At 42.8% G+C, this 13600-nt stretch overlaps 1 protein-coding gene across 3 annotated transcripts in view; it reads left to right on the forward strand.

Annotated features, from left to right (window-relative positions):
• LOC136144227 (phosphatidylinositol 3,4,5-trisphosphate 3-phosphatase TPTE2-like) overlaps positions 1-13600 on the forward strand; it is a 36037-nt gene that overhangs the window by 20911 nt on the left and 1526 nt on the right. For 2 of the 3 annotated variants that reach the window (XM_065901943.1, XM_065901944.1), the window contains 3 exons: positions 7837-7916; positions 11376-11471; positions 12753-12823. In XM_065901943.1, coding sequence (XP_065758015.1) covers positions 7837-7916; positions 11376-11471; positions 12753-12823 — 247 coding nt within the window. Of the gene's footprint in view, positions 1-7824; positions 7917-11375; positions 11472-12752; positions 12824-13600 lie in introns of all 3 variants that reach the window. The other variant, XM_065901942.1, reaches the window with a different exon arrangement.

The raw sequence follows: 13600 nt of genomic DNA on the forward strand, positions 1-13600 counted from the left end.
AGGCTGGCGATCGCTTCTTTCTCACACCTCATCTCTGGCTCAGGGTTTGTCTTGGCACAGACATCCCTGGATCATTCTCTCCTTCTCTGTTCAGAGATCCTCCTTTTTTTTCCTCATCACCTGGTTTTCTTTGATTTTCTGCTCACCATCAAAACTTTCTCCATTTACCCACCCTCCTCTCCTATAGCCCTCTCTCCCCAGAAACTCCATCAGGATGTCTTAAATACCTGAACAGCAGATGCATTTTACTGTCACGATTCCTTTTTTCACAAATCACTCCCAAGAACTACTTTGGGTGAGGCCCCCAGCTTGTGTTTCTCTGGAGCCCGTGAGTGGTAAGCAGAGGAGAGGAATGTACATGAATGGAGAGCTGACAGCAGTGTTGGCAAGTTTCCTGGGGGGACAGCACTTGGGTCTTCCTTCCCCGAACCTACAGGAACACAGAAAAGGGCTGGGACCCACCTGGTCTCTGGGGGCCTGTCTCTCTGTACCCTAGCTTTTACCAGTTCTCACTGGGAGTTAAACTCCTTATACATTCCAAAAGAGCTGACCGTACCTGCTTCAAGAATGTAAGGAGAAACACAGGGACCTGCCATCGCCCTTGGAGACAGGGAAATTGGTCGACTCATCCATCTCTGGGACTTGAAGGAGGGGGAGAGGAATAGAGGTCAAGCCCCATGTTGTATTCCTCTCTTACCTGCCTGGCTCCCCTGTGCAGCTCAATCTCAGGGAGGCAGGAGATGAGGACCCCTCAGTGGAAGGGATGGGGCTCCCCCACTGCCAGAGGTGTGACAGGAGGGGATGTTTCTGGCTCTGATCCCCGAAAGCATCACCAGCTTTACGAGCACCCGGTGGTGCTAGACTCTCCTGAGTGGTGTGGGGCCAGGGTGCTAGTCTCCACTCAGACAGTCCAGTGTTCTTAGTCCTCTGAGGAGTCGCAAAAGTACTCTCTGTTGTTGCTGTTCAGTCTCTATGTCATGTCCAAGTCTTTGCGACCCCACAGACTGCAGCACGTTGGGCTCCCCTGTCCTTCACCATCTCCCAGAGTTCACTCAAATTCATGCCCATTGAGTTGATGATGCTATCCAACCATCTCATCCTCTGCCACCCTCTTCTCCTTTTACCTCCAATTTCCCCCAGTATCAGGGCTTCCTTGGTCGCTCAGATGGTAAAGCATCTGCCTGCAGTGACAGGAGACCCAGGTTCGATACCTGGTTAGGAAGATCCTCTGGAAGAGGAAATGGCAACCCACTCCAGTATTCTTGCCTGGAGAAGCCCATGGACAGAGGAGCCTGGTGGGTTACAGTCCATGGGGTCACAGAGAGTCGGACACAACCGAGCAACTGACACTTCACTAAAATACTCTCTAGACATTTTTTTTAATGCTTCATCCAATTCTTCAGAAATAGGAGACTCCTTCAAAATATATGTAAAACTTGCGCAGTTAAAAACAATTACAATTATTTAAATAGAAAAAGCCTTTTTTCAGATTATTTCTATATTTCTCCCTCCCTGCCCACACACCCCCACGTCACCACCACCACCTCCTAGTGGTGGTGAGGAGTTGTGAGGGCCAACCACAAGCAGATCACGTGGTTTCTGGCTTCTGGAAACAAACTTCAACCCAGCAGCATGGGTTCCGTGGGCAATTCTGGTCTAGATTTGCAAACAAGCATTACACAGGCGGACCCTGGAAACCCAGCCTGTTCCAGCACAAGCCTGCCTGTGTGTATAAAGAAGTAACTGTTTGTGAGGAGGCTCTGTAGGCTACAGAGTTCTCTACAGGTCCATTCTGACCGTCTCATGTGTGTGTGATGAATGAGGGACAGGGTTGGTTGGAGTGGAGCCTCACTTGGAATGCCAGCTGCCCTCAGATCTCCCTGGGGTGAAGCCAGGCTCGCAGGTGGGAGGGGACAGGGGTGGGTCACTGCATTGTTCTCTGCAGAAAGAGCCAGACTGCTCTCCTCTGCAGTGTGAGAGGCAACACAGGGGGCTGATGGAGCAATTGCTTTCTCTTGGAATTTTAAACTCAGCCATAAAACCAAGTTGGTGGCGTGAGAGTCTGGTTTGTACCTGTATGTCTCGTCTCCCTCAGGGCCCTCTTGGTTCATGATGAGAATCCAGGAAGACCTCATTTTGTTGTGTTTTCCTTTATCACACTTCACAGATGTTGCTTTTTTTTTTTTTTAAACAAATTAAAGGTTTGTGACAGTTCTGCGTCGTCAGATGATGGTTACCATTTTTTTTTTAGCAATTTGGCAGTCAAGTCTTTTTTAATGAACGTATGTAGTGTTTTTTTAGACATAGATAGACTACAGTATAGTGTACATATACATTTTTATATGCACTGGAAAACCAAAAAAAGAAAAATTCACGTGACTTGCTTTATTGCAATATTCACTTTGTTGTAATGGTCTGGAAACAAACCCACAGTACCCCTGAGGTATGCCTGTAACAGTATCTATACACACCTCTGTGAGTATGAAGCTATTCCAAACAGGCAAATAGGCATTTAGTCTGATGGAGTTTTGATGGATTGCTCAAACATGAACCATGAGAAGAGGAGTCATTTCTCAAAATGCTAAGCTTGAAAATGGCTTTAATAAGTTCTAGCATTTCGGAGGCTGTCTCAGTCTGATATCCCAAGAGTGTGGATGGCTCTTAATATTTTGAGTTTTACTTAACCTCTGTGGAGATACTGTTAAAACCGTCAAGTGTAGATCTGGAACTAATGCAAATTTATAAGCACTGCAGGGCAAAAACTGGTGGAGAGACTTATGGGTTTAGTTTCCTCATCTCAGGGCTTCCCAGGTGGCTCAGTGGTAAAGAATCCACATGCAATGTAGGAGACCTGGCTTCAATCCCTGGGTTGGGAAGATTCCCTGGAGAAGGGAAAGGCTACCCACTCCAGTATTCTGGCCTAGAGAATTCCATGGACTGTATGGTCCATGGGGTCCCAAAGAGTCGGATAAGACTGAGCAACTTTCACTTCACTTTTCAGGCTAACATAAAGTAGTGGATTTTAAAAGTCTACTTTGAGACCCCTCATAGAGGCTTCCAGACAGAAGTTTGTGCCCTTTGCAGCTGTTCTTGTGGTGTGGGACTTGGCTGGCAGTGCCGACTTAAGAAGGCATGCCTGGCATGCTAAAATTCTTGCTGCACCCACATAAATAAGCAGGCCAAACCCAGGGACACCAGCCTTCGTTTGGAATAAGAATTCTCTCCTTTGAGGGAGATCAAGATGGCGAAGTAGGAGGGTGCTGAGTTTGCCTGCCCCCCAGCCCCCGTCAGGAACACGTCAAAAATACAACTCCTTGTGGAGTGATCTGGGGTAGGTAAACTCTTCTACAGCCAAGCCTGTAAAGAAAACAATTCTGGAGTCTGGCAGGAAGGAAGGAGAAGCAATATGATTGAGACTTGCACCCTTGGTGGGAGACCCAGAAGAAGAGGGGGCTGGTGTCATGGGCTTGGGGGTTCTCCCGGAGGAGTGAGGGATTTGAGCTGCACCCCAGCTCTGCGGTCTGACACCAGAAATATGGGTCCCCTTGGCTGGTTGCGGTGTTGTTTTTTTTTAAATATTTTATTTTTATTAGTGGTTTTATTGATTTTCAATTTACCATTCTATGCAAAATTCAGTATTAACTTAGTTATCTTTAGTCATTACCTGAGGATCAGTTTTTTTTTTAAATTTTTTATTTTTCAGTTTTTTAAAAAAAAACTATTAAATCCTATTAAAGCAATGCTAATGATATTCTGTCAGCTTCAAATTGACTGACTCACCACATCATTACACAGTCATCCTACATCTGCAGTCTGTTTGTGGAATGGTATAGCTTGAAAATAAATCACTGTGGTCTCTGGAATTGAAAATGTTAGTAGAAAGGTAACTCACATACCAGAACACAAATGGTGCTGGAATGCGTACATGCATCTGATTCTACATTAGCTAAGTGTCAGTCACACTTTTGTATCCTCTTAGCAGGTCTGAACGGAGAAGGCAATGGCACCCACTCCAGTACTCTTGCCTGGAAAATCCCATGGACGGAGGAGCCTGGTAGGCTGCAGTCCATGGGGTTGCTAACAGTTGGACACGACTGAGCGACTTCACTTTCACTTTTCACTTTCATGCACTGGAGAAGGAAATGGCAACCCACTCCAGTGTTCTTGCCTGGAGAATCCCAGCGACGGTGGAGACTGGTGGGCTGCCGTCTATGGGGTCGCACAGAGTCGGACATGACTGAAGCGACTTAGCAGCAGCAGCAGCAGGTCTGAAAGCCGGTGGGGCTGAGGGGAGGTTGTGAAACACCGAGACCCCCGCTCTTAAAGAGCAAAGTGGTGGCTAATATGCCATCCCAACCGAGGCAGTAGCCTGAAAACTCTGACCGGGGGAGAAGGCAGCCTTGGCCAGTACTCTGTTGCTGCCCACATTTAGGAGGAGCAAAGCTACTCCAGGGCAGTGACTGACGTTGCTGGTAAGAGAGAAGCCAGCCCAGAAGTGAGGCACCAACCTCTCTAGCCCAACCCAGCCTTTCACCAGGGAAAAAAGGTGAAATCAGCATAGAATTGTGGCCCCAACCCTTGGGGCACTAGTGGTAAAGAACTAGCAGTAAAGAACTCCTCCAGTGTAGGAGGCATAAGAGATGTGGCTTCGATCCCTGGGTTGGGAAGATCCCCTGGAGAAGGGAAGCAACCCACTCCAGTATTCTGGCCTGGAGAATCCCATGGACAGAGGAGCCTGGCCGACTACAGTCCATGGAGTCACAAGGAGTCAGACGTGACTGAAGTAATTTAGTATGAATGCACACAAGCCCTTGAGCCCCTGATGTGTCCCGAACCAAGGCGAAGACTGCCATCTCACTCATTCACACACACACAGGGTCGCACCTGGCTCTGGCTGTGGCCCCTCCATCTCCAGCCCCACCTCCCACCACGGTGGTGACAGCCAGTGCAACTCAGGGGCAGATGGGACCCATGCTCGCTTCAGGTCCAGCTGCCCCACCAAAGCCACCGGGCACACCTAGACTGGGTAGGGATGCTCCCACACAAGGACACGCCTTCAAGACCAGGATAGGTAACCGATTCACCTGATTTCACAGAGACAGAGCAAGTTAAACACAATGAGGAGGTAGAGGAGTATCAAATGAAAGAACAAGGGAACAAAACCCTGTAAAAACTCTAAAGAATAATCTTCCTTTGAGATTATGATCAAAACAGAGAGAGAGTGGGGAGACTGTCAGGAAAAAGTGACAGACGGTATCTTCTCCAGGGTTGTATCTTCTCCAGGGCTTTTAAGCTATTTTAAGCTATTTTACAACTCTAAGTACATCATGAGAAATGCTGGGCTGGAGGAAGCACAAGCTGGAATCAATATTGCCAGGAGAAATATCAATAACCTCAGATATGCAGATGACACCACCCTTGTGGCAGAAAGTGAAGAACTAAAGAACCTCTTGATGAAAGTGAAAGAGGAGAGTGAAAAAGTTGGCTTAAATCTCAACATTCAGAAAACTAAGATCATGGCATCTGGTCCTATCACTTCATAACAAATAGATGGGGAAACAGTGGAAACAATGGCTGAGTTTATTTTTCTGGGCTCCAAAATCACTGCAGGTGGTGATTACAACAATGAAATTAAAAGACGCTTACTCCTTGGAAGGAAAGTTATGACCAACCTAGACAACATATTGAAAAGCAGAGACATTACTTTGTCAACAAAGGTCTGTCTAGTCAAGGCTATGGTTTTTCCAGTGGTCATGTATGGATGTGAGAGTTGGACTATAAAGAAAGCTGAGTGCCAAAGTATTGATGCTTTTGAACTGTGGTGTTGGAGAAGACTCTTGAGAGTCCCTTGGACTGCAAGGAGATCCAACCAGTCCATCGTAAAGGAGATCAGTCCTGGGTGTTCATTGGAAGGACTGATGTTGAAGCTGAAGCTCCAATACTTTGGCTACCTGATGTGAAGAGCTGACTCATTGGAAAAGACCCTGATACTGGGAAAGGTTGAGGGCAGGAGGAGAAGGGGGACGACAGAGGATGAGATGGTTGGATGGCATCACCAACTCAGTGGACATGGGTTTGGGTGGACTCCGGGAGTTGGTGATGGACAGGGAGGGAGGCCTGGCGTGCTGTGGTTCATGGGGTTGCAGAGTTGGACATGGCTGAGCAACTGAACTGAACTGAATTGAACTGAAGTCATAGAAAACTGATAATAATGCAAATTATTTGGGGCATAGAAATGCAAATTAGATGTGTCTAGTAGAATGCAATTGCTTGTTGACCTGTTTTGTATCTATTTGTAAATTAATTTCATCATTCCTTATCTGCCCACGAATGCAGTACTTTGAACCAGCTACAACATTTGACTTTTTTAAAAATAAGTTAAATAAGATTTTTGACATGTTAAAAAAGTGCAAGTATAGGACAGTGCTATGGTATGCAACAATTTCTGTAAAACAATATATATATGTATTTATGTTTGTATGTATGATGTTTAGTTGCTCAGTCATGTCCAACTCATTGTGATACTTTGGACTATAGCCCACCAGGCTTCTCTAAAGGGATTTTTCAGGCAAGAATCCTTGAGTGGGTTGTCTTTTTCCTCCTCTCGGGGATCTTCCCAATACAGGGATCAAATCCACATCTCCTGCATCTCCTGCATTGGATTCTTTAAAGAGTTGAGCCATCAGGGAAGCCCTGTTTGTATGTATATACACATATAAAACATATAAAACTTCGAGAAAATATATTTGATTATACATACATAAAAATAGAAACTAAAAAAAAAGAAAATAATAGGGGTTATCTATTGGGGCTGGCAAAATAAACAGGTGGGGGATAGGTGAAATGGAGACTTTTCATCTTCTTTATATTTTATTTTTAAATCATGTGATATACTTACAGTATTTTAAAACTTTTTAATGTGTGGGAATTCAAGCTCATAAAACAATGCCCTTGTCGCTTGATAAATATCTTAACTTTTAGCTCTGCATTTGCTGAATTCTAATTAATATTAGTCGAAACAAGTTCTACAACTGGATATGACAGAGAGAATTGAGGCAAAGCCATGACTCCTAATGACAAATGAATAATTCAGTGTTAGAACAAAATTAAATGAACATAAAACAATATGAGAAAATAATCAAGAATGATAGATAAATGACTTTGTTAGAATATTTGTTTTAGTTCTATACCTTTGGTTTTGTGCATATTTAAGTGAAATATGCAGGGTTGAAACAAAAGCAAGAAAAATTAATTGGAGGCTTGAGAAACAAACTCTGAGGAAATACTAAAATAAGTGGGTCGATTAAATTGGAAAAAAAAACAATAGTGGGGCAAAACACCATTTGTCTGTAAATATATACTGAACACAGCAGGAATGTTTGGATATAGCTATCCTGTGTTTTGCATAAACTGGAGTTAAATTAAGGCAAGAGGAATTTTAGTTTATTATTAAGAAACATCATGATTGGAAGTCTGAAGAAAGCTACACATCAATAAGAAAGGTTTCAAGTCCCCTTCCCTAATTTTTTCTTTTTTTTTTTTTCTTGCTAGATAGGTGAGCAGTAAGACTCTAAGTCTTAGAAGCTGAACTGTGTCCTTTTTGTTTTTCGGGTTTTTTTCCCTTTAGCCTTTTAAGCTCTGCCTTAGGGGATAGAAGTGGATTGAAGCTTTGTCTTTCAGAGACAAAATCCAGGCAAGATCCAAATGATTCAATATTAATGCATTGTTAGCTGGGTTCATTTTTTTCTCTTTCTAATCCATATTGTTGATTTTTAGACATTCTGATCTTTGCTCTAACCGGTCTAAATTTTTAATTTCATTCAGGTGTTGGAAAAGGCAATGGACATGATCTAAAAGTACAAATAATAATGCAACGAAAGACTGTCTTTTTCTGTTCTACTTCCAAAAACTGTAGGGTAAGAGAAAGCACGTGAACTAAAAAGTCTGGTGTTTGTTTTAAATCTCAAATCAGCACATTGACCTCCCCAAACCATTTATCACCACAGGGAAAGGCCATGTTGCTTTCTGGCTACCATTCTACTTGCTGTCCTTGGGTTTGGATGTGAGTCAAGAGTTAAACTGATTGTTCAAAATTGTTTTCAGGGTGTATTCCAGAATATACTTTTGGTTCAGAGTGGTGCTTTGCCCTTCACTTTTCCACAGATGTTAAGCATGTTCTCAGAAACCTATCAGAGTTTTAAATTCATGCCTCTGGTCACTTTTAGCCATGTCCTGTTCTTCTTGGTGATTGTATTATATGGCACTGATTCTGAAATTTCAACGCCCATGACAATCACCTGCTTCCATATCTTGGCAATAGTCAATAAGGCTGCTATGAACATTGAGGTGCATGTATCTTTTTTAATTAATGGTTTTTCCCCAGGTATATACCAAGAAGTGGATTGATGCATCATAGTTTTATATTTTTGGTTTTTTGAGAACCTTCCATACTGTTTGCACAGTGGCTGCATCAATTTACTTTTCCACCAACAGTGTTTGAACTTTCACTTTTCTCCACATCCTCACCAACATTTGTTATTTGTCTTCTTTTTTTTTAAATTTTTTTTGTTATTTGTCTTCTTGATGATAGACATTCTGATGGGTTTGAGATGATAGCTCATTGTGGTTTTAGTTTGCATTTATCTGGTGGTTAACAATGTTGAGCATTTTTTCATGTGTCTGTTGGCCATCTAGATGTCTGCTGGAAAAATGTCTACTCAGGTCTTCTGCTCACTTTTTAATTAGGTTGCTTGTTTTGTTTTTGTTTAATGTTGCAGGAACTGCTTATATATTTTGGATATTAACCCTTTATCGGTCAAATCCTTTGCAAATATTTTCTCCGTTTTGGCTGTCTCCATATTGTCGATAGTGTACTTTGCTGTGTAAGAGAATGTATGTTTAATTAGGTCCCATTCATTTCTTTTTGCTTGTTTCCTTTCATTTAAGAGGCAGATCCAAGGAATCCAAAGAATTATTGCCACAATTTACATCAAAGAGTGTTTAGCCTGTGTTTTCCTCTAGGAGTTTTATAGAACAGGTCTTACATTTAGATTTTAATCCATTTTGAATTTATTTTTGTACAGGGTGTTAGAAAATGTTCTTTTACACATAGCCATTCTACTGTCTTTGTTTTAAAGTCTATTTTGTCTGATGTAAGTATTGCTACTTTCAGTGATTATATTTAGCTCTGATCGGCTCTTTTTGATATCTCTCTGTTGAAGTTCTTCCTGTGTTCATTCTTCTTCCAAGTCTGAGTTTCCTTATGGGCATGACTTTGAATACTTCATCAGGTTGATTCCTTATGTCCATTCTGTTGGTTCTTTTTCTGAGGTCTTGTCTTTTTCTCTCATTTGGGACATATTCCCATCTCCTCATTTTCCCTGACTCTGAGTTTGTTTCTCTGTATTAGGTGGATCACCGACATCTGGTTTTGCAGAAGTGGCCTTAGGTAGGAGGTTTCCTAGGGGGCCCAGAAGAGCAATCCCGGCTCGTCGCCAGAGGCAGGGATGTTTTTCGTGTGGGCTGCATGCACCCACCTGTTGCGTGGCACCGCTGTTGCTGCAGACACATGAGCGGAGGGCGCTGGCCCCCAGCCGGCTGCCTCTGAGGCCTGCTCACGCCTGCTGCAGGCTCACTGGTGGGCAGGGCAGGCCTCGGTGCGGCTGGCTTGGCACCCAGCCACAACAGTTGCAGATGCAGTTGTGATGAGCTTGGTCCCCTAGGGTGGGAAATGGTTTGGAGGACTGCCAGCTGGGGTGAGCACGTGGGGCGGGGCAGGTCTGCAAGAGAACACCGGGGCGGGGCGCGTGCTGCTAGCCAGGTAGATGGCAGACGTTTGAAATGGCACCCGCCATGCTGGGCCAGCTAGGCGGAGGGGGAATATCTTACACGATGCCTGCCAGCACTTTGTTCTCCAGAGGAAGCTTCTGCGCCTGTGGCACTCACCCTGAAATTTATACATGTACTTCACATACGGCCAGGGCACCTTTTGAGGTACAGCCTCTGTAATGGGGCTCTTAGTGAGGGAGTTTGTGCACGGGCCCTTTAACACATTATCGACTGGGGGATTTCTGCAGATAACTAATGCCTGTGGCAGGTCACCTGTCATGTAAGTGAATACTGAAACGTCTCTGATCAATAACATCTAGGTAGCAGATGTATTAATACGTCTCTGGTCAGAAGAGCAGGAGTTTCATTTCCCACCGCCCTCCTGCTCTCCTGGATATAAGCCCTGCTTGTTTTTGGAACCTGATGTTCTGGGGGCTCGTCTTCCCCAGAGCTGGGGTGCCTGATGAAAGGGGCTCGAACCCCTCCTCTCCACCGGGAGAACTTCCGCGTTGGTGAGCCCCTTCCTGCATGTGGGTAGTAGTCACGCCAGGCGTACGGGTCTGCTAAGATCACCCATCTCTGCCCTCCTATCTCAGTGTGGTTTTCTCTTCATATCCGCAGTCGTAGCAGAGCTGTCCTGCTATCTTCAGGTCATTCGCAGAGTCGTCCCATAGATAGTTGTAGTTTTGCTGTGTCCGTGGGGGCCGGTGAGCTGGGCACCCTCCTACTCCACCATCATGATCCTGCCTCGGTGCCCCTCTTCACCGACACACATCCTTCCGTGCCCAGCTCAGCGTCTGCCTCCTCAGGGAAGCGCTCTCATCCTTCACCTCCGTTAACCTCCCTGCAGTCCACAGCAGCACCCTCAGTCTTTATCATCCAGCTTGACACGTGATTACCTGCCATTCTGCTATTGTTCCTTGCGGGCTTAACTTCCTGAAGCATCATCAGAGTCTGCACCTCCTCTTGTACTTTTTTTCACAGGACCGAGCACAGACCTTTCCCACTGTGGGTTCCATCCTCACCCAAGGGTGTATCAGGAACAAAGAAATAGTATCGCATCAAAGTTCTTCATTCCAGAAACTTGGCCTATCCTTGGTCTATCCAGCTCTCTATCCTTGGCCTATCCAGCTGTCTGCTACAGACAAGGCCAATAATCCCATCAGCAAATACATCTTTTATAAAATGTGATCTATTGGGCATTGCTCTTTGAATGTGCCTACTAGCTTTAAAATTGAACTTCTAACGTATTTTCAACATATGAAAATCAGATGATAGACATTCAACAGTAATGTTAACTTGGTTGAAGTCTAATGGAAAACTGTTTACTTTTCAACAGTGCTGCACCATAACCTTCAACCACATTGGCCTATTAAAAATGTAAAAAACAGTATTGAAACTTTAAAGATTCATATTTATACATGTAGTCACTGAACTATGAGACCAAGAGAACTTGATTAAATATTAGAAGCTGCAATAAGTGAACATAAACTTCACTGTTGTCTCATTATCAGGTTGATAATTCTGAATTCTATGTGTTCATCCAGATATTTCATGATGCTGAAACAGACAGAGTAATAATCTTGCTCTCTAACTGCCCACCTCTGTATGATGAGGTAAAAGTGAAATTTTTCTCTTCTTCGGTGAGTAATCAAGAAACAACCTATGCTATTCATCTCATCTAGTCTTGTGAATTATTCTGATTTGGGATTTCCTTGACTATAGTTCCCAATAAGCAAGATGACAGGCGATGTCAACCCCAAGTCGGGGAGGGGAAGAAAACAAGTCAGATTACTATAAAGAATTTTTTAAAATAAGAAAATATGTAAGGAAACATTTTTTGTTTGTTTTCTAAATTCTATACAATTTGCATGTGTTCATTTTTGGGCAAGAAAGGAATACAAAAACCAGGATGTTAAAAACAAAACAATGTATGTCTTACTACATAGTAGTGATCATATTTTTGCTTTGTATCTTTAAAACACATTTCTCCCTATAACTTACAAAATACCTTGAGGAAGGTTTTGCTTTCCTCATAATTGATGTACAATTCATTTAAAATAGTATATTTAATCCAAAATTTATGATATATAATGTCTGCCACTGTCATTACATTATCATGAGGGCATAATTATGTTGACCAGTTAGCAAATGTCTGATTATTCTGTATATGGCAATATTCTGTATATAGTAAACTTCTAAGCCTCAATTGCTAGTTCATTTTCCTATAACATCATCAACCAGAACTGCCAACAGATAACTGTGTTGCTCAATTTAAAGCTTATTTCCTTCATGTCCCGCTTACTCCCTGTTGGGGGAGAACTTACTAAGTTTGAAGTGGTAAATGTGTTGAAGCAAGTGACCTGGAAAGTTCCCCTCGAGTAATGGAGCCAGTCTGAGTTCTCTTAATCAGTGGTCTCTAAGCAGAAGCGCTAGTGTGGGATGTTGGTTTTGTCTGGCCTTTGTGATTTTCAGGCCCATGAGTTGTGAAAGCCCTTTTGGAAATTTTAGCTATTTCTATCATCATTATTGATAGTGGTTAATTATCTAATGTAGCTGTTCTTTGTAAAAATGGATGATACACTGGGGCAGAAATCAGCATAATCCTTAGTAGGTTCTGTTTAGCACTATCCAAACCAGATTAAAATACCAGTGTCTAAATTTATAAACATCTATCATAGACAGAATACATTTCCTTGAAAATTTTGCCAGAAACAGCAAGAGAAAGGAATGGTCATCTCTTAAAGTCTCCTCCTTGGTGTCTTGAGTATGTTGACTAGAAGTGCTGCATTTTAATAACTACCAACTATTTGATGAACACACAAATGAATAAAGGAAGGAATTTTAATCCCTTTGGAATGACTATTTTTCACAGTTACATGGATACCAAGAACTAATAGTTGTTTTAAACCATGTCTTTTTAGGCTCTTCCTAAATACTATGACAACTGTGCATTCTTCTTCTGGTTCCATGTGTCTTTTATACAAAATAACAGGTATGGCCACGGTGTAATCCAGTAGAAACAGCTTAGTCTGCAATGACAACGTAAGGGGTAATGACAAGCCTTTACTTTAAAGTTATTTTACTTGGCTGTGTTGGGTCTTAATTGTGGCACATAAGCTTAGTTGCCACCTATGGGACTGCTCCGTAGCATGTGGGATCTTCGTTCCCCGACCAGAGATCGAACCTGCATTTTAAGGCAGATTCTTAACCACTGGGCCACCAGGGAAGTCCCTGACAAATCTTTTGCTAATTACTCAAACCCAATTTATCGATACCAAAAATTCTTTTGAGTCCCTGTTTTTACTGCCTTATTTATTGTGATCTAGTTCTTTAAAAAATAATGGCTATTCTTGAGATCCACTGTTGCATTATCCTCAAGATCCATGCCGTAGGACTGTGTTATAAAATATCCTATAACCAGATATTGACTGGTAACAAGTCCTTCCCATGAAAGTTCAATATGAATCTGTTTAGCACCTCAAATATGGCAGGTCCTCAGTACATGCTGATTTACTGATGACCAGCCAGCATCATGTTCTACACCACAGTAAGGCATCACCCAGGGAGTGATGAAAGCTGTTTGAAAGCTGGCTGACATACTTCTATTTTACACTTCTATATTTAGGGCTGAAGTTATAAGCCACAGTAAGTACTGATGAAAACAGCTTAAACAAAATTATGAATAGTCTCCCATAAAAAATGTTCTAATAACTAAATTGGATAATCTATTGATTTGAAGATTATGGCAAAGAACCTCTCTCATATCTGA

This window comes from Muntiacus reevesi, chromosome 11 (genome assembly GCF_963930625.1).
Source record: "Muntiacus reevesi chromosome 11, mMunRee1.1, whole genome shotgun sequence".
Classification (NCBI taxonomy): domain Eukaryota; kingdom Metazoa; phylum Chordata; class Mammalia; order Artiodactyla; family Cervidae; genus Muntiacus; species Muntiacus reevesi.